General features: G+C 41.6%; 1 protein-coding gene across 1 annotated transcript in view; it reads right to left on the bottom strand.

Annotated features, from left to right (window-relative positions):
• LOC122791413 (fatty acid amide hydrolase-like) overlaps positions 1-22,533 on the bottom strand; it is a 1,249,544-nt gene that overhangs the window by 323,566 nt on the left and 903,445 nt on the right. The window contains exon 15 of the mRNA XM_044059161.1: positions 2,692-2,840. Coding sequence (XP_043915096.1) covers positions 2,692-2,840 — 149 coding nt within the window. The remainder of the gene's footprint in view (positions 1-2,691; positions 2,841-22,533) is intronic.

The following is a 22,533-nucleotide window of genomic DNA, read 5'->3' as shown; positions in this document are numbered from 1 at the left end:
AATAAGGGATCTGGGGACCCAAGTAGATAGTAACCTCTCCTTTGATAATCACATTGCCAAAGTGGTTAGAAAATCCTTCTATGTGGCCCACCTAATCACAAAAGGGTTTGCATCCAGATCGAAAAAGAGGTCATTGGGCCCCTCTATGCAACACTCATCAGACCCATCATAGAGTACAATGCCCCATTTGGGATGTACCTTCCAAGACACCTGCAACAACTGGAAAGACAACAGATGTTCTTCACCACCACAGATGTTCTTCACCAAGAGGATCACTGGCCTCAAGCAGCTGCCCTATGCAGCTCGACTGAAGAAACTCCAGCTGTACTCTGTTGCATACCGCCTACTCAGAAGTGATCTCTGCCTGACATACAAGGCCATGTCCAAACCAGAATTGATGGACATGCTCCACCTAAAGAAAACCATATCCCCTCAAGCCACACACTCCAGAGATCTAAACCTCACCACAACAATAAATAAGATGTGCTGGAGGGCTAGATTCCTGTCCCAGAGACTTCCCATGCTCTGGAAGATTACAATCTACATTAGGCAGAGCTCTTCGCTAACTCTCTTCAAGAGAAACCTTGACGAGTGGATGGGAAAAAGTTTACCCCAAGGATCACTTCAATGGCTCTACTGGACAGAGGCACAGGGAACTAATCTAAGGGGGCAGCGAAAGCCAACACATTCCGACTAGGCTTATAAATGCCTTTGGGCAGATAGCCTAGTACCTACCTATGAACATTCTTAATAGTGCAATAGTAAGTCCTGGTTTTCTGAATGTATTTAATTTCAGCTGCCAGCACAATTATTTTTTCTCCAAAACACCACTGAGGTCCCCTTCAGGCTTATCCATCTCCACACAGTCCAGAATAATACATTTAAAATCAGAATGTCTGGGGTGTTATAAGTATTTGGCTAAGGTGCTCCTCTTGTATTCATGTCTGATGTCAGAAAGATGGCCTGAAAATTCTCCTTTTCAGTTTATTCATAGTCTTACCCACATAAAATGTAGGGCAGTCATTACACTTGGCCCTATATACAACTTTTTCAGTATTACAGTTACCAACTGCTGAAGATTTCACCATCATTTTAAGATAGGGGCACTCAAATGAGTTGTACTCCATCAAGTACTCACAGAAAGTGCAGTTAGGTGGTCCACAGATTTTAGTGCTCATCTCATGCTGATCCACTGGCCAGGTTGAGATAGGTGGTGTGTACTGTTTTACTCTCATCCTTGACCTTAGTGACTTTCTTGAAGAAATCCACCAGATTCAGAAGGTATGACCTACCCTCGATAAAGCCGAATTGAGTCAGGTCCAGTGTTTGGAGGTTTCCTATGTCATTAATTTTCAGGTCCATGATTATTCTTTCAATGGGCTTACGGATAAGAAAAGTCAAACTTACAGGTCTGTAATTTCCCGAGTCACTAGATGGTCCTCCTTTACATAGAGGGATGACTGTTGTTGTCCTCCACTCTATCAGGACAAAGCCAGTCCACAGGCTGTGGTTAAACAGAGATCCTAATGGGCCTGTTAAGTCCTTATTTAAGCTGCTTAAGAGGCAACCTAGTATATATTCAGGCCCCATTGAAGCCATGTTGTTTTGCTTTAAACAGCACACTGGCAACCTGTTCTTTGTTGAAAATTGGTGGTGAAGTGGTGGAGGGTATTTCCTGGGAGGGAAATTGGGTGTGATGGGGAGGTGGAATTTGAGTTGAATTTGTCAGCCAGCAGATCTGTTATATCTTCCATCTGAGTACAGGTGATGCCATCTACAACTAATTCTGTACATTACTGGGTGTTGCCCTTAAGATTGCAGACACAAGTAAAAATTGCCTTATGGTTATCCTTACCTTGTGAAGCTATTTCTACCGCAAAGTCTGCTTTCAGAGACTTGACTAGTTCCCTGATTTTGCACTGCTGTGCACATTCCATCTTACTTAACAGGATTTTCTTTCTTTTGTTATACAACCTATTAACACCAGGGTGGATTGTTTTTGCAGTCTGATCTGCCATTTCTATGCAGTTGTTTACATGGTCATACAAGGCTTTTGTGTACTCCTCTGCATAGGCTTCTGTGTTTTCTGGATTTGGGGGAGCTTGGAAATGAGCTCTGCCATCCCTTAATAGGGGGTAATTCACCTAAGAGAAGTTCATAAAAGTTTTTGGGGTTAGGTGAGGGGGGTACTAGTTCAATTATATTGTATTAATAAGTTGCTGTTTCTTGTTAGAAAATTATGAATTCTAAAGATGAACTCTATTATGGAAGTTAACCATTCATCATCAAGGTATTGGTAAATTAGAATTAAATTCATTCTAATCAATCTATAACTGAACAAATGCAGCTGCAGCTTAACAAAGAGATCTTTATAACTGATGTCCCTACTGGGTCACCATTTTCCTGGTATATGACATCCATGTTATCTCTATTCTTTTAAGAGTTCACAATGTAGATTCACAAGGACCTGCAGGATTCATTGTGTGGCATATTAAGTGACTCATCAACAGCACATTAGCCTGTCTAGTAACTATGATTCAAAGCATAACACCTCCTGATTATGATAACATGAATTTCAGGGCACTGCCTATGGTAATATGAAGTTTCCATACCTGTTTTTTTAATCACAAAATAAAACATACGGCTTGTCAGATAAGGGTGTTTTACTTTATACTATGAAAATATTCTTACCATTTCATTATAGTGCTTAGTGAAGTCATGCTCCAGCCATGCCCTCATCTCACTCAGTATACATATGACATGGGACAACCGAGCCTCTTCCATCTCTGGTAATCTGATATCAACTATCGAGGCGCCCAGGCACTTCAGATGCTCAACAGCTGATGGCCAGTGAAGAAAAAAATGCAGAAATATTTTACACTCAATTATTATTACACAGACCATTCATAACAAACACAGTAGTATATATGCTAAGCAGTATAGTTAAATTCTGCATTGGTGGCTTGCAAAATTTAAAAAAAATGAAAATGCTTAGTGATGTGAAAAAAGTAAAAACCATGCGAGCATTAACAACATGTACAAAGCTGGAAAAAGTAAACAGATTCAACTGCAGTGTTTTTTGCTGGGTTCTCTGGTTTCATCCCACATCCCAAAGATGTAGATTATGTGAACTGTCCAGTGAAGAAAAAATGCAGAAATATTTCACACACTATTATTACACAAACCATTCATAATATACACAGTAGGCAGGTATAGTTAAATACTGCATTGGTGGACTGCACAAATTAAAAAAAAATGAAAATGCTTACTGATGTGAAAAAAAAGGAAAGACCATGTGGGCATTAGAGACATGTACAAAGCTGGAAAAAGTAAACTGATTCAACTGCAGTGTTTTTTTTTTTTTGCTAGGTTCTCTGGTTTCATCCCACATCTCAAAGATATAGATTATGTGAACTGGTGTTTCTCCAGATTTTCTGGACGTGTGCAAGTCTTGTAAATGTACATACATTCTGTGATGTGATGCAACCTGTTTAGGATTAGTTCCTCTGATTTTCACCCCATGAGTGTTCAGACAGGCATTGGCTCACCCACTCCCCCGAGATGGATTAAGGTCTACAGAAATTTAATAGTAGAAAATATTACTTTTGCAAGAACTGGAGTAAATCATTTTCATGCAATAAGCATGTCATTCAAAGATAGATTTGTTGTTTTTAATACCTTTAATAAAGGAATAAATAATAGTCATAAGGAGTATTAAAACTTTATTCATAATTGTTTCAGAACTGTGTAACCAAAGTGAAGTAGTGTAATTTAATTTATGGAGCATTCTGAAATAAATAACACACCAAGTAAAATAATTTCTTTAATTTCTCATGTGATGGCCAAGCAGCAAAAGGAACATTCATGAAATTCTGAAAGACTAATAGTGCATTGCCAACTGCTTCTGGAAAAAATATGTAGTCATCTACATACTTCCAGATCTTCATCACCATCTCAAGCAGAAGATTATAATACTGAACGCCTCACGACTACAAAAGGAACTCCATTAGATTATTTTCTCATATAATTTTCTTCAGAAAAAACACAGTTACTTTTGGGGTGCTTACATAACTAAAGTGGCAAAGACAGGTCCATAAAAAGGAAGGGCAGTGCAAGAAGGACTAAAAAATACTGGCAGGTCACAGCTGAATTCCAAAGACCAAAACACTCTTGAAAGGGACAAGAGGAAAATATATCCCTGGAAGCTGGAGAATGGGGACATAAATGCTGAGTGAAAAGCTTTTAAAAAGACTTCATCCCTCCGGTGTAGGGGGATAAAGTCCTGACTACAACATAGATGACCTGGGTCAATTAATGTCTCATGTAATGGATGGTCTAAGACAGGGTGGAAGTCACTGGTAAATATCTGCTTGCCCATTGGTGGGAGTTATGACACTGTCACTGACCCCCAAAAGAAGTGCTGACAGATTGCTGGTAGTAGCTCTTGGTCCAGGCTGGACTGCACTACAAAAAGCCTGAAGGTTATTCCCAGGTGAGCACACAGGCATGGGAGGGGCCACCTAGGCAATGGCTTAAAGAAAACAATGAGCTGACAGAGGAAATTAAGACCACATATGGTGGTGGTGCTCATATGACAGGAAGCAGTTCAGTTTGTCCAATCGCCTGGTTCTCACCTTTTGTTGAATGAATTACCACAAAGCTAGCTCTTAACTCAGAAAGGGAACAAAGGGAGCATAAGGCTCTCATCCATTATGATGGAAAAAAATGAACTGAATGGAAGCAAGAAAAGGTAGGCACTGGGCAGGGTCATGTGGACAAAAAAAAAGGAAAGCAATGGGATATGTTGATCATTCCAAAAGAACAAGGTAGTTTAGGATTACCTGATTTAAAGCTACATAGTTAAGGCTCATATACATAACACAAACAGAAAGCTATAATTCAAAGTAGAAAGGGATGATAATAAAGCAGGGGGTAAATCCAAGAAATTAGGAAACAGACGTTTAAGGTAAAACAAAAACCATACAGTATATTATATTCATAAAGTAGCAGAAAGTATTCTAAGAACTAAGCCAACATAAGAATTGAGAAAGGAGATTTTATCAATATGGATGACTGCATTTAGGGGTTAAGAAAATAGGCAAGAGGGGGCTGGAATTTACTAGAGAAAACTGGCAAAGCAGCCAAGATATTTGGATCAAATAACTAGAAAGGGAAAGGTAACAGAATGGGAGAAGACAAGAAGACATTTAAACTGCAGGCTATAGATGCCTTCCCTATCAGGGGTTGATATCAGAGTGCAGGCAAAACGAAAGTGAATCCTAGGTGAAAGACTTGCTTTGGTAGAGTTTTCAATTGGACATAGAACAGAAGCTATGGTTAAACAATGGATAATTAGTAGGGCATATAACATAATGTGCAATAACTGGAGAAATCAATCAGAGGAGGATAGAAAAATTAGGAAGATAGGTTGGATAACCAATTCACAAGGAAACAACGGGGGGACATTTGTATGGCTCTCAAATATGCAAGTCTAGAAGATTAAGGATCTTTGCTTGGATGTGTTTGCATAAGTATTTTATACCCCAAGCGGACTCCAAATAATTTTTCCTCAGGCAGACAGCAAATATTGACGGTGTGATGGGGAAGAACGAGGCAGCTGGGAACATATGTAATGAGTTAGCAGACTTTAAAATTCCATAAAGAGTACTCTGTTAGAAATAATGTGTGAGTAAATGCATGTAACTAAGGAAATTATTTTTTTGAGCTGAGACATAGGAACTGAATTTCCTAGACATATTAAGGCCTTAAGTTTAATTCTGGTGGCTGTCAAAAAAGCAATTACTAGAAAATGGAAATCAAAGTCTAAACCTACTGTTTCTGAGGTAGTGAATATTGTAACAGAGAAAAAAGAACTAGAACTAAGATCTTTAGAAAAGGGTAGGAGCAAATTACATAGAAAAAATGGAAACTCTGGGAATAATGTATGTAGAATAAAGTTTTGAAGAAGGAGTAAGGTTTTGGGGAAGGCAGGAATTGGTCAATTTATATAAAGTTGGATTGATGATAGCCTATACAAAGGGATATATTATATACAATGTAGTAACTGGAAACATTAATATGGTTTAGTTTCTTTTATATAAAGATATGACTGCCTTTGTCTTAAGTGACAATTCAATAAAGGTGTTTGCCAGTTTGGCAAAAGGCAGAATCAACTGTCTCAACAAAATACAGATAAACAGATGCTTAACTCATTAATCTGAGTAATGCCTCCAGGTGCATCTGCAGTTAACTCCTACTGACGCCTCTGGGCATCAAATATTGCTTGTTCATATTTGCATCAATAATTCCAAAAACATGCTATGTACAAGGTTTTAAAAAATTTAATCTTAAAGCTTACATGATAGCAAATTCAATTGCATTAATATTTGACCTCTATCTAGTGCAGTTAAATAGATAGTAACTGTTTTCATGATATTGATTTATATAGATATAATTTTCACACTTTTCTAAATATCTCAGCAACCAAATAACACAGAAATCCTTAGACTCATATGAAAGCTCTCCGCAACATGAATAAAGTGCTGCTGATAGTGTGTGTAACTTGAGTGGCTGCTGAGATATTAAGTTGTTTACAAAATATTACAAATTTAATAATTACTGTTTACTGTGACTTATAAAATTCGGTGCAAAACCTAGAACCTAAAGAACACTACGGCTATAAAAATAGTTTGTGCTGAAGAGTTTGCCATTTATACTTCTTTCATAATCCCTATGGTTCCAGAGATATGAACATTTATTTGAAATGTCAGGATGTAATTTCATTCTGTCAAAAGACTTGGGTTCCGTCCAGTGGAAGTTGCAGTACAAACTTACTGAGCTCCACTTGAGTGAATGAGTTAAGAAGGAATAGTAAGGGGGTTCCAAAAAGAAGTCTAAATCTTATCAAAACCAAGGACAGTTCAACAAGTCTGAATGACTGTTCACGAGGCCTTGTGATTCCCCTCCAACCTTGGACCCTTTTTTTCCACAGAAAGTCCAAATCTCCATTTTTTTCTCTTTGGCAACAGACAGTTTCAGACAAATGAGATCTGAAAATCAGTCATCAAGGTTACAGACGGCAGTCGGAGAAAATTCCTCCTTTGCAGGGAGTCACTCGTCATCCTCCAGATCAGACTTTTTGTTTCCTCCAGATAAGACTTTTTCTGTTTCCACTCGACTTGCAGGTGGGGAAGGGTTTTTACTCAAGGATATTCCTAGTGCCAAAGGAAGAAAATAGTAGAGACCATTTCTGGATCTTTCTTTCCTAAACACGTTTGTGAGAGTTGCCAAATACAAAATAATGTCACTAAACAACCTTCTACCTCTTCTTCCTCGTTCACTATACTTAAAAGATGCCTATTTTCACATCTGCATTCATCCAGACTTCAGACATTTCTAAAGGTTTTGCGCTTGTCTGGATCAGATGAACAGTTCTCTGACTTACCCTTTTCTACTATCCACTGTACCAAGACTCTTCATAAAATGCCTAGCTCCAGTAATAGCTCACTGCAGACCACAGAGTATCCAGAATTTTGCCATAATTAGATGACTTGCTTATTTTGCTGAGTCTTTTTCAATGTGTCAGGAATCTCTCTGTTGGGTGAGAGATCTTTTACTCAAGCTGTGATAAGATTCAAAAGCCTTTCTTGACTACTTTACAAATGATCATGTTCCTGGGATATTGACTGGACACCTTAATTCAGAGTTTTTCTTCCACAGGAAAAAACAGATCTGGATCTAAATCTATTTCTAAAGTTTCCCACTAAGACTTCAGGTCACTATGAGGGAACACTTCAGGATTTTGGGTCTCATGGCATTTATGATTCTCATAATACTCCTGGCAAGACTCTACATAAGAAAGATATAGCGTCATCTGAAATATCTTTGGTCTAAGCACCAACACCTTTTATATTTTCAAGTTCCAGTGCTGAGGACAACAGATATCTTTAAATCCAGGTCTCCCCTTCTCTCTTCCTGCTCCAAAGCAGTCAGGCACCAGAGATGCCTTGATCTTTGCTTGAGAAGCAGTTTCAGGAGGAATAAAAGTACAGAGAGTGTAGGACAGCAAGGACAGAAGCAAGCACATAAATGCTAAGGGGATGTTTGTCCTGATCAAGGCACTCAACTCTCTGAACCCTCTTTGGTCTCTGGAACTTCATCAAGTGGTTATCAGACAATACCGCAGTTGTGTGGGACTTCAACAAGGAAGGGGGGACCAGGTCATATCCCTTTGCAAACTAGCCATATTAGACTAGGATATAAATTCACAACACAGTGTCACTTTACAGGCATCCTGCATTCCATCAGAGCAAAACTGTGTGGCATAAAAGCTGAACAGGACCAGGGCAGACACTCACAAATGAAAACTAGATCAGGGGAGTCTTCCAAAGCTTCATCCATCTGTGGGGAGTTCCTTGGGTAAATCTCTGTCTCCTCTCTGAACAGTCAGCTGTCAATATTCTGTTCCAGGACTCCATGCAAGAAGACTTGCAAGGGGATGCTCTTTTTTTCTTTGAACAGGAATGTTCCTGTATGCTTTTTCACCATTTTGCAGTAATATCCAGTGTAGTTCTGAAGATTCAGAAGGAATCTTCCAGTATCACTGTACTGACTTCCCTTCTGGCCCAGGCAATTAATAAAGAGTTAAAGGAATTTATCTGGGAGGGGAATAGGGCAAGGATCAAGTGGCATAAAGCTGATCCTTCCAATAGAACAAAGTGGTTTAGGATTACCTGTTTTGAAGGGATATTTTAGAGCTACACAATTAAGGCTCATATATTTATATATATATATATATATATATATATATATATATATATATATATATATATATATATATATATACACAGTTCCCCTTTATAATCTCGAAATACTGAAATCTTGAATTTCAGTATCTCTAAACTATAAAGGCGAACGACTCAATCTCGAAACCCAAAAGCATGAAACACACAATCACGAACATACATACACCATACACAACACACTCACCATTCTACCCACACCACACAAACTATACAAAACCCTGCACTACATGTAAGCAGGCAAGCCCACCTGCGCCACCCTTCTTATATATACCAACTCTGAGATCTCACAAACAGAAAAAAAAAACTCACACCCAGACATTCTACAGTCCTGCGCGCGCACACACACACACATCACATATACACAAACACCAACACATCCAACACTCGCACTCATACTTTCACCTCCCTACCCTAACCCTCACATACAACTTACAAAAACGCTCACATACACTCACTTACCTTAAATTCCAGACACCATCCCAGCTGAACACTTCATGTAACGTAGCGTAAATGCATAAAGCGTGGATTCGAGATATTCGTATTCGTGCTTATGCACTTTCACTATTTTGAAGTTTCGCCTTTATGGTCTCGGGATACTGAAATTAGAGATTTCAGTATTTTGAGATTATAAAGGGGAAATATATATATACATATATATATATATATATATATATAAAACACAAGCAAAAAGCTTAATTTAAAGGTGAAAGTGATGATGATGAAACAGGATGGGAAACTCAAGGAATAAGTGGAGAGTGGGATTTTGGATGCAGATCCTTAAGAAGAACATCAGTCATATATAATATTATATTCATAAAGTACCAGAAAGTATTCTAAGACCTAGGCTAACATGAGAATGGAAAAGGATTTTGCTGATAGGAATGACTACAATTAGGGTACAGAAATAGGCAAGAGATGGCTGGAATTTCTATTTTCCATCTGGGTTCAACCTGGAGGCGGACTGCCAAGCCAAGTTACACCCTAAGGAGGTCCTACAAGAGCACATTCCGCAATACGGTAAAATCAAATGAAGTTCCACATCTTGACTGAATATTCAGCTTATAGTGGGATACAAAGGTATGTGGGACCCACCCAAGTAGGATCAGCACAAATGTATTCCATAGCAGCTCTTAAAAGAAAAGCCATAGATGTAGTTATAGCTCTAGGAGAATGACCCTGCAATTTACAAGGCAAAGCCTTTACTTTCAAATTTTATCTAAATAAAATGCAATCAGACAGCCACTTAGAGAAGACTTATCCACTAGCTTTTCCAACCATGCCTTTGAAAAGGAGAGAAACCACTAAGTAGGCTTTCAAGGACTTGGTTCTATCCAAATAAAATCTTGAATGCCTATGAACATTGAGACAATGCAAATATTCTCTTTTGTTTGAAAATTCAAGGAAAAACTAAGGTAAGTGAATGGCCTGATTTAAATTTTCTGTTGTCATCTTAGAGAAGAAAATATAGGATCTGTCCTAGAGATACCCTGTCTTTATGAAAGATTAGATATGGAGGTACCGAGGATAAAGCCTACAGCTCTGACACACTCCTGGCTGAAGTAACAGCCACCACAAAGACAGTCTCTCGACAAAAAACTTCAGGGAAATTATAGTTGGTGATTTAAAAGGAGTTATGTGAAACATAAAAGGGAAGTCCCACGGAGGGACAGGGTCCTGGACAGGAGGCTGCAATAAAAAGGTCTTCTTGAGGAAAAACCTTCAACACTACCAAAGGCATATTACCTCTGTCAATGTCAAAGTTAGAAATAGCTGCCAACTGCAGCTTAATCATGGAATTACTAGATCATGAATTAAATAAGTTAGCAAGAAAATCAAGCATAGCCTCCAATGGCACTGAGAAGGGGTCCAAGCCTTCAAAAGAAGCCTAAAAGGTGAACCATCTACACCTACTAACATGGACTTTGTGAGTGGATATCTTCTGAGAAGATGACAAAATATGAATTACTCTGTATGAAAGCTTTGGATCTCTGGTCATCAGGGGTACTGGAGAAACCATGCAGTTAATATATGTGTCCAAAGGTCAGGAATTCCAAGCCCAGCAAATGAGAAATTAGATCCAGAATGGTATCCAAGACCGAAGGACTGGAACCACACCTAATGGGGTCCAAAAGAAACCATGAGTATCACATTCACTCTCCAACAGGTAGCCTCTGGAGTAACTTTATTATCAAAGGAATAAGAGGTTACACATACAGGTGACTTGAGGGCCAAGCGTATGGAACAGCATCACCAGGTGACTGCCTCTGTGGAGGAACTAAGGCATAGCTGCTGTGCTTGGTGATGGATGGAGAAACAAACATTGCAACAGTGAGTGCCCCAGCACCAAAAAAAAAATCTGAGTGGCATCTCCTGGATTTAGGGAACACTTGTGAGGAAGACTAGGATATGTGTGTGTTGCTTCCAGATGAAATTGCCCATTGCCAAATCTTCGTGACCTCCTGACACAGAGGACAGGATCTGGTTCCTCCTTATTTGTTCAGATACCAGATGACAGATATACGTGTCCAACAAACAGGAACCAAAGAAAGAAACTATTGAAAAACAAAAAAACAGCTTGAAAACACCAAAGCAAATTCTCTCTCAGTTTAATGAAGCGCTTTTCGTCTTGCACATATGGCAAGACTTCATCAGAAACTGAACAAACTTCAACACAAACAATATATACACCCTTTGTGTCACATGACACTTCTAGTTAAAACCTGGCGTCTTAAAGGCACATGCACATTGTTACTGCTTAAAACATTTTTTTAAAAACAAATATAACTAATATTTTAGAGCACCTCAACTCTACCCTTCCTTCAGAATTTTTACCTATAATAATGGTAAAAATATATATGCAAACATTCATACACTAATAATACTCATATTCTCAAATTATCATATTGACTCTCAAAATATAATGTTGCTTAGTTAACTAAGATGTCAGAAACTTACATATACGAATCAAATGAAGTCAGATATGACAAATGTAAACACATTTTGTAAAAATGCATACACAAATTAACATTTGAGATTTCTTAACTTCAAGATACTATTTAAAGATATTGTCTCATTCAAGCCCAGGTAAAGCATTGCCCCAGTGCGTATTTGTCAACTTAACTCGTTGCTCAAGTAAGAGTGTAAGCAGGCCCCCCTGGCTATCATCAACAACTGAATCAATTGCTTTGAACAAAAATGAATGTTGTTGATAGTGCATTATCTCTGTTAAGGGTCCTTATTTTGTATAGATGTTCGTATACTCGTTCTTTTAACCTTCTATCCGTTTTACCTATGTAAAACGCTGCACAGCATTGGCACTGAGCTAAGTAGACCACAAACCTGGACTGACAAGTATCCTTCATATTGATTTTAAAACTGACATTTTTAACTTCAATGTCTTGTCCTGTACTCATGTATTTACAGCAGTTACACATTTGGCATTTATACATGCCACACTTCCACTGTGGGATGTTTTTTTTATGTTGTAATAATTCCTTTAAATTAGTCCCCCTCTTGTAAATTTGCTTTTAACCTTATCAGAAAGGTGAGGGTCTCTCCTAATTATTTCCCAATTTTTGTTCAAAATTGACATTATTTCCCTTGCATTACTACTATAGGGCGTTATTAAGCTTAAATTCCATGCTACTTTTTGTTGTAGTTCTCTGTCACTTACTTTAACGCATTGTAAACCAAACTGATGGACAAAATGGGTTTATACAACCCCTGTTCTCTCTTATATTTTACTTCTTCCAGTAGAAACTCAAAGAAGTCCACTGGGAAACCTCTCCTAACAAACATTGACCTCAAATTATTAAATTCATCCATGAAATCCTGGTCCAGCATGACCATACGGGCAGCTCTCACGAGTTGTCCCTTCACCACTGATTTCTTTTGGTGCCATGGATGGCAACTGCTATAATGTAATAAGGAATTTGAATATGTGGCATTTCTATAGATTTTCACTATGTATGCATTCCTTTCAATGTCTTTACTAAGATCCACATCCAAGTACGAAATCCTGGACATTTCAAATGCATAAGTAAAGGAAAGGAAATCTGTGGTGCTGTTGAAATAATCTACTACTTTACTAGCTGCTCGTTTCCTTCAAAAATGATAAAAATATTGTCCAAAAACCGTGTGTAGAAATGGATGTACTGTTTCACTTCTTATTTACTAAAGATAAATTCTTGTTCCCATGAGGCCATTACCAAATTGGCATAACTTGCCCCACAGGGTGACCCCATATCTACACCAGCTTTTTGAACATATAACTTGTCATTGCATAAAATGAATTTGTTATACAAAATTATGTCAAGCATTTCCTCTATTAAGGAAGGACACCTCATCAGGGACTACTGCTTTAGCTCTCAGGAAACTACTGACTCGTTAGACGCCTTCCACATGGGGGATAGAAGAATATATATCTACCACATCCACTGTTAAAAAATTGAAGTCAGCATTGAATTCTAAATTCTTAATTTGTGACAAAAACGACCAAGAATATTTACATATGTATTTCTCTTGAGTTACATGTTTCTTCAACCTTTGGTCTACCCATTTCTCCCAAGGGTAAGGAATACTTGCCATAGCATCCACCAAGGGTCGCATAGGTGGGTTATTCACATTTTTGTGTAACTTGGGGATACCAAACAAACAGGTATCCTTGGGGAAGGCATAGATAAGTATCTAAACAAATCGGTAGTAATCCTGGTTTCTAACAACATTTCATATAAATCAGACTTTATTTTGCTGTATGCTTGATTTAACTCATTACGTGAAACCAACTGATATGTGGAACTTCGGACTATTTGGTCCATTTTATTGACATAGTCATCCACATTCATGACAACAAGCCCCCCTCCCTTATCTGGGGCCATAATACGCACTGGGGCTTCTTGAATTAGTTGTAATGAATGCAGTTGTTCACTAGTGACATTTACAGATGGAACATTCTTACTTTTATTCTGCTTATGATTACTACCCAACCCTAAAACATTATATAAATCCAACTCACAAATGAGTTCAAAACATTGTAAAGTTGGGTCTAAAGGGGGACAAAAGGTACTATGCGCACTAGACTGAACCATACTATTGTCAACAAAGAGCATAGACAAATTGAGTTTACGCACAAATATTTTTAAGTCAATTAATGTTTTCACTAAGTCTGCTTTTCTGGTGGGGACAAAAGTTTACCCCTTGGCTAATAGTTCCACCAGTGGTTGATCTATAGTCACATCAGAAAAGTTATAGATTTTGAAATCTTTATCATTATTCATGAGGATGTTCCTTAGTCCAAAATCTGCAGCACTGATTGTCGGGGAAGCTAGTACAATGAGAGGTGATATCACCTCCTGCATTTCCAATTCTTCCCTTTGTAGTTGTTGCTGGAATGAGATTTCTTGTTCTTTGATCTCAGATTGCATTGGTTGGCTTAATGCTGAAAATTTTGAACGTTAGCTGATGTATTGTTCACAATTGTCTGTGGGGGTAGCATAGACCCCTCACCTGATGGAAGTGCACTACTGTCATTTGAGACAGATAGACCATGTGATGGTTTATTTCTGTTTGTTGTGTTGTACAAAAATTCATTCATAACAGCATTGCTGGATTTTGCTACTTGAGAGCTTGGGGGTGGGGGGAAAGCAATCCCCTCACTATATGCTTTACGATCTCTAATTAGTTTTTTTTTTACTTTAATTTCTCTAAATTTCATCATTTGTTGGTCTATACTGTCAAAAATTAGAAGTTATGTACCTACCATAAAGTTCCATGTTAGTGGTCTTCTCTCGCCTTCTTTCTTGCTGGATGGGTTCGGAGTCGATCCTCGGCTCCGACTCGGCACTTGCTAAGCTCGAGAGTCACTTTTACCAGCTCGAGGCAGCCCCATATCCCATGATGCAAGGCGGTGATTACCCAGATCTCGTTTGGTATCTAGAGGAAAAAACTGCCCATAATCTTCTTCCAAAGGAAAGAACAACAACTAACCTGAGAAGGCTGTAAGGGGAACCCAGGTAATTAAGGTCCAGAGCTAACTAGTGTCCAAGGAAGAACAATCTCCCAGAGAAGAAGGAAGTTCAAGGTCTGTCCAGGCTAGGGGGACAGGAGGGAGGGACGCAAGAAAGAAGGCGAGAGAAGACAACTAACATGGAACGTTATGGTAGGTACATAACTTCTAAATGTTAAGTTGTCAATCTCGCCTTCATTCTTGCTGGATGGGACCGCGTCCCTAGCACCTCTATCCTGGGTGGCTCAATGGAACAGACTCTTGAGAACTGTGGAACCAAAACTTGCCCTGTCCCTGGCGGTCAAATCCAATTTGTAGTGAGAAACGAAGGTATGAGGAGTGGCCCAAGTGGATGCTGCACAAATAGTGTCTAAGGGTAGCCTAGCCTGAAAAGCTGTAGATGTGGCTAGACCTCTGGTAGAATGTGCTTTATGTTTTGAGATCAGTTGTTTGCCCCTTAGCTGATAAATGTCCGAAATAGTGGAAAACAGACATCTGGATAAGGTCACTTTAGAAACAGGGAGACCTTTCTTATTTTCAGCATAAGAAAGAAAAAGCTGATCAGACTTCCTAAATTGTTTTGTTCTGTCCAAGTATTATCTGAGTTGGCGATGAATATCTAGGCAATGCAATCTTTGTTCCGCCCTGTCAGAATGATTGGGGAAAAATACTGGAAGATCAATAGATTGGTTTAAATTTGTTTTAGAAGCAGCCTTGGGCAAAAAGGATGGATTGGTTCTCAAGGATACTCTATCCTTGTGAAGACCAAGTAAGGGGGACGAACACAGAGAGCATGAAGTTCAGACACTCTCCTAGCCGAGGTAATAGCAACTAGAAAGAGTGTTTTCCAAGAAAGAAATTTTAATGAGCATGTAGCAGCTGGTTCGAAAGGGGGGAGTATCAAGGATGCCAGCACTAAATTTAGGTTCCACTGCGGTGGAGGATCCCTAACAGGGGGTTTAAGTAGGAATACCCCTCTAAGAAAGGCTTTACAGAGTTTGTGAGACATAATGTTCTGGTCTGCAAATCCGACATGAAAATTCGAGATTGCTGCCAACTGGACTTTAACTGTGGAAGACGAAGAACCGGAGTGAAAAATTTCAGCTAGAAAGTCCAAGACTGACTGAATAGGGGCAGTAAAAGGGTTTATGTTCTTAGACTTTGCCCAAAAGGAGAAACGTTGCCATTTACTAGAATAAATCTTTCTGGTGGAGGACTTTAAAGAAGCTACTATGATATCTCTAACGGGGTTAGAGATCATAGGAAGCCTGGCTAAGGAAGGAAGTGGAGCAACCAAGCGGTGAGGTTGAGGGAACAAATGGACCGGTGCAGTTGACCCGACTGGTGGGTCAGAAGATCTGGAACTGGGTCCAGATGCCAAGGCTGCACCAAGAGATGGCGATGAAGGAATGGGAACCAAATTTGTCGAGGCCAGTAAGGGGCAATGAGAATCATCTTGGCTCTCAAGACGGTAGCTTTCTGAAGAACTTGAGGTATTAACAGAAAGGGGGGGAAAGGCATAAAGAAGTCCCCAGGGCCAATCCTTGGTTAAAGCATCTCTGGGGGGATGGCCCGGAAGTGGAAAGAGAGAGAAGAAGTCTGGGCATTTGCTGTTTTGGGGTGTAGCAAAAAGGTCACAGCATGGGCGGCCCCACTTCTGAAAAATCTCTTCCACTATAGATTGTTTGAGAGACCACTCGTGAGGCATGAGTATAGCTCTGCTCAATCTGTCCGCTATGATGTTGGTTTTCCCGGGGATATGCTTTGCTATCAGAAACCGATGAGAGGAGATCACCCATTGCCAAAGTCTGAGAGCTTCTCGACACAAAGGATAGGACTTGGTCCCGCCCTGTTTGTTGATGTACCATACCACGGACATATTGTCCGTGTGAACTGCAATTGTCCCTAAGGGAAGAAAGTCATTGAGGGCTTGCAACGTTAAAAGCACTGCTCTCATCTCTAGGACATTTATGTGCAGGTGGTATTCGAACAGTTGCCACGTGCCATGGACCATCCTGCCCTGATAATGCCCCCCCACCCGATCAGGGAGGCATCCGAAGTGACCGTGGCTACCGAGGCCGAGGGGACAAATGGTCTGCCCTGATGGACTAGGGGGGAAGAAGTCCACCAGGATAGATGGCTCTTGCAGGTCTGTGTCACAAGAATCTTGTGACGCATGGGTAACTGCTGGAAGGACCATTGGGTAAACAACATCACTGCAGGAGACGCATGTAAAAACGGGCCAGAGGAAGAAGTGTGATGGCAGCTGCCATAAGGCCTAACACTTTCAGGACCAACCTGGCTTGTACCTTTTTGCTGAACAGGATCATCCGAACATGGTTTTGGATATCCAGGATTCTTTGGTTTGTTAGGTTTGCTGACATCCGAGTAGTGTCTAGATCTGTGCCTATAAAGGTAATAGATTGGCAAAGCGATAAGGAAGACTTTTCGAAGTTGACTGAAATCCCTAACTGACTGCAGAGACGTAGAGTGTAATCCCTGGCCTGGAGAAGTTGATGCCTGGTGGTGGCTGAGAGGAGCCAGTCGTCTAGGTACGGAAACACCTGGAATCCCTGACGTCTCAGGTGAGCCGTGACCACTGCCATGCATTTGGTGAACACTCTGGGGGCTGTAGTGAGACCAAAGGGCAGGGCTCTGAACTGAAAATGACTGGTTCCCAGCCAAAAGCTGAGAAACCTTCTGGAGCGTCTGTGGATTTTTATGTGATAGTACGCATCTTGAAGGTCTATGGAGCACATCCAGTTGTTTTTGCCCAGAAAGGGCAAAATCGATTGAAGTGTGACCATCCGAAATCTTGCCTTTTTGACAGACTTGTTTAGCCTCGCCTCCCGTCTTTTTGGGGACCAAAAACAACCTTGAGTAGATTCCGGATTCTAAATGATCTGTTGGAACTGGCTGGATGGCCCTTTTCTCTAGAAGCTTTGAAACCTCTAGCTTTGCAATTTCCCTTAGACCGGGTGGAACGTCTGGAATGGATCCTTTTTGAGGGAAGTGGCTTTTCTCGAAAGGTATTTTATAACCCTCGGATATGATCGACTGTACCCATTTGTCTTGAGAGAGGGATAGCCAGGCTTCTGGGTACAGCGACAATCTCCCCCCCGACTGCCTCCAAGGGTGGGCAGTCGGGCAACACCTCAGGGATGCTGGAAGGGCTCGTCAGAGAGAGGCTCTCTGCTGCCCTGGTTCTGCGGACCCCCTCTGCCCCTAGGGTGGCGTCTGTTATTACCCCCTCTGCCTCTGGGGGTAAACTGACCACGTGCGTCAGGCGTGACTCCCTGTGATTTTCGGAACCACATTTTCCCTCCCTTCTGACCTTTGGGGTAAGGTCTAGAAGGGGTGGAGAAACGGACTCCTACAGCAGAAAGAGTCTTGCCGTCTTGCTCGCACCTGGTCAAAGTGTCCTTCACCTGAGGGCCAAACAAAGTTGTCCCATCAAAGGGAGAGTTTGTGAAGGACGCCTTAAAAGGGTCTGCAAAATTGCAAAGCCGCATCCAGGACTGACGTCCGAGAGCCACTCCTGTGCCTGCGGCTCTACTCGCCCCATCGGCTGCATAAGAAATGAGCCGCATGGAGGAGTTAGTTATGGAATTTAGGATTCCCAGCTGAGAGGCAATCTTCTCTTGAGCCCCTGCAGCTGACTGATCCTGTACTACTTCACCCAATTCTTTGAGGATATCTCTTTGAAGTCGGGTGAAGTGACATAAATAATTCAGCGAACGCATAGCAAAGGTCGCTGAGGAAAACATCCGCTTACCATACCTGTCCATGGTCCTAGACTCCTTGTTAGGAGGGTGGACTGGTACGGAAGGATCTGCAAGTTCCTTCTTGGTGGCGGCCGCCACCACCATGGCATCAACCGGGACACCTTTAGTGAGAAACTGTTTTTCAGTGGGGGCCATGATAAATTTAGAAGGCCTCCTGGGGACTGGTTCCACAGAATCAGGAGATGCCCACGCCTTTCGAGCTATCACGTCCATGAGGGGGTCGAAAGGCGGAGACACCCAGGAGGTAGAGGGTCGAGATCCAAAAGCCTCCAGGTATACCGATTCATCCTCGGAGGGATTAATGGAGGGCCAGTTCCCCCTCTGTTTCATTAGTTCAAGGATGTCTGAAAAGGAGACATCATCAGAGGGGGATCTTGGGGACCCCTCCGACTAATCTAAATCGGTATCTGATGTCGTAGACTCAGGGGAGTCTAAGTGCTTCCTCTTGCAGGTCCTCTTACGCGGGGGTTCCCCTGAAGGATCAGGAGAAACCTCGGAAGAGGAAGTTCTTCCCAATGGGGAAACCTGGGGCGATGGATCTCTGGGTCAGGGAGCAAGAGAGTGGGAAGAGATATCTACAGGCACCGTAGAGGGAGGAGCTAAAGGAACCGACTGCTGACTGAGCTCGGGGGCCAGCACACTCCTCATCACCTCGAATGCTCCCCTCCCGGGGAGGACCGAGAGCTCCCGCTCTGAAGAAACAGGAATCCCCGGGCCCCACCGAAAGGGAAGGCTCCGAAGCAGATGTCGGTGCCGAGCTAACCAAGGCCGAAGCTCCGAGAGGTAGAACGGGGTCGGACAAGGGTCCGATGCCACTCGCCCCCTCAGAATCGACCAGGGAAGCCCGACGACCGGATCCCTCCAAGGAAGGTCGCAAGGAGGAGATAGGAGTCGAAAACGACGGAGCCGAAAGGGGTGGTATCGGCTCCGAAGCACCAACAGTCATGGTACCAATAATCTCCGGCTCCGAGCTTTGAAGGAGAGTAGAAGGAGGAATTTCTGGAGGGTGTGGAATAGTGGTCGTCTGCTGAGACGGGCTATGGAGCATCTGGGCCAGTGCCTGTGATTTCAGCAGTCTACTCACCACTCTCTCCAAGTCATGGTCTGAGAGTCTGGAAGACCTTGAGGATCGGCTCCGATGGCTCCACCCCGAAAGTAAGGGAGAGGCCGGAGCCAAGTGGATAGACTCCAGGGAAGGAGACCTAGATCTCTTTCTCGACGGAGCCATCGGAGCCGAAGAACCTTCGGTTCCAGTTGGAGCCGACAGCTTGTCGGCTCCGAGCTGGGTTAGAGATGTGTCGGCTCCAGCCGGAGCCGACGCAGGCTTCGAAGCAAGGGTATCGGCTCCAGCCGGAGCCGACAAAGGTACCGAAGCCAGGGTATTGGTGCCGATAGGCACCGATACTAAAACTTCCAAGAAGGAAGGATCGGCTCCGGACGGAGCCGAACTAGACTCCGGTGGAGTCGGAACCAAGGCCACAGACTTGGATACTAAAGGCTGGGCCTTGGATGGCTTAGAGGGCTTCCCCGAGCCAGACTTAGCCGGGGAGCTCTCAGGCTTGAGAAGACCTCTCAAGATAAGTTTATTTCTACGTTCCTGCAGGACTCTCTGGGTGAAAGAATGGCAAATAGCACAGGAGTCCTGCAGGTGTAGGGGTCCCAGGCAATAAATACAAGAAGTGTGACCATCTGTCAGAGACATCTTCTGACAGCACGAGTCACACTTCTTGAAACCTGAGACCCTAGTGTCTTTAGACATGACTGAGTCCTAAACCCAAACACACACACCACTCAGTCCAAATTACACTAAGTGCAGAAAAATAAGAACACAGACACACCTAAACAAATCCTGACAGGAAATTGTTGGGAGGGTAAGGCCTAAGGCCTGAATAACAGAAATGGATAAGGGGACGGGAAACTAACGGAAATAGGGCTAAGTGAATTGAGGGAACTAACAAACTATAAAAGAGAGAAAATTAAGGTATTGGGATGGCTAAATCTCTCAAAAAGAGTAATTAAATTCACTTACCAGGAGCTGGCAAAAAAGGTGACCTCATGAGCGAGGCGGCAAACGAGATCTGGGTAATCACCGCCTTGCATCATGGGATATGGGGCTGCCTCGAGCTGATAAAAGTGACTCTCGAGCTTAGCAAGTGCCGAGTCGGAGCCGAGGATCGGCTCCGAACCCATCCAGCAAGAATGAAGGCGAGATTGACAACTTAACATTTCTGTTGTAATCAAAAACATATCTTGAAAAGTTTACATGACCCTTGATAGCAGCATCTAAACTAGTAGCTTCTTGTTGTAAGAGGTTAATGGAAGTCTCATAATGTTTAATCATCAGGTTCAACAGGGTGAGTCCCCGATTGTTAAACAACTCAATAAGCTCTTTATGGAACAATTAACCTGGCTCTAACCCCGTAGGGTATTGATGGACACGCAAGCCCTTGGGAACAATGCTTTCATTCACGCATTGACGAAAATAAGTAACTTCTAGAGATAGTTTTTTATATTTAAAAAGTTTTTTTATCAAGGTCTTGCAATAATGAAACTAAGTTACCTGAATCCTCTGTTTCAGAAGGTGTCGATTGGTTGGGATGCGCTTGGAATAATGAAATTGGCATTTCCAACCACTGAGTAAAAGTTGGCAACTCTTTCATAGTATTAAGTCCTGTAGAACTTCTCATATGTCGTTTATCAGTTCTTGTATTGTTAGTAAGAATAACACTACCTGGTTGATTGTTGGAAAAAACAGGTAGAATTGATGAACCAGATGCTGAAGCTGTTGAATCTGTTGGTTCTCCGCCATTCTGTGCCCTTTCACCACTTGGATTACTCCTCTGATGCAGTTGTTCAGCTAGTGTAACGTCACTTCCGGTTGGTATCACACGTCCGGTTTGTGAATTCAGATGGAAAGGTACTGAGCTAGTATCAGGATGCCTACCACCTCCAATTACCAATGCAGAAGCAGAAGGTTGAACAATGGCGGCAACAGAAGGAATGGCATCCACTCTAGTTTGTAACTGGCTCACACGTTGAGATAATTGTTCTATTAACTGTGTCAAATACCCCACTCCATCCTGTTGTGGTGGGGTCAAGTCAAGAATAGTTGGTGTTCCACAAGGGCTGTCCAAAGCCATAACAAACAGGAACCAAAAAAAAGACAAACTATCGAAAAACAAAAAGACAGCTTGAAAACACCAAGGCAAATTCTCTCTCAGTTTAATGAAGCACTTTTTGTCGTGCACATATGGCAAGACTTAATCAGAAACTGAACAAACTTCAACACAAACAATATATAACACCCTGTGTCACATGACACTTCTAGTTAAAACCTTGCGTCTTAAAGGCACATACACATTGTTACTGCTTAAAACATTTTTTTAAAAACAAATATAACTAACAATATATTTTAGAGCGCCTCAACTCTACCATTCCTTCAGAATTTTTACCTATAATGGTAAAAATATATATACAAACATTCATATACTAATAATACTCATATTCTCAAATTATCATATTGACTCTCAAAATATGTTGCTTAGTTAACTAAGAAGTCAGAAACTTACATATACGAATCAAATGAAGTCCACACTGAGATCATACCCTTGGGGAGAAAATCCTGAAAGGCCTGCAATGTGAGGAGGACTGCGCTCATCTCTAAGACACTGATGTGAAGATTGGCTTCAATCTTAGCCCAGGTCCCTTGGATTGTCTTCCCTCTGAAATGCCCCTCACCCAAGAAGGGAGGCTTCCGTCGTGTCCATATCTTGTGGGGAAGGAAGAACAAAAGGTCTTCTGGCTGAAACCAGGGGAGACTCCAACCATCACTTGATTTGATTTTGACAGACTTCTATCAATATTATGGGGAACTCCATAGGATGAGCCAAGTAGGTCTGTTGCGTTGCTAGTGTCAACTGCAGTATCTTCATGTGGTAAC

This window comes from Protopterus annectens, chromosome 17.part0 (genome assembly GCF_019279795.1).
Source record: "Protopterus annectens isolate FY-2018-M chromosome 17.part0, PAN1.0, whole genome shotgun sequence".
In the NCBI taxonomy this organism is placed as follows: domain Eukaryota; kingdom Metazoa; phylum Chordata; order Ceratodontiformes; family Protopteridae; genus Protopterus; species Protopterus annectens.
The sequence above is the reverse complement of the archived record's forward strand: the minus strand, read 5'-3'. Positions and strand labels throughout refer to the sequence as shown.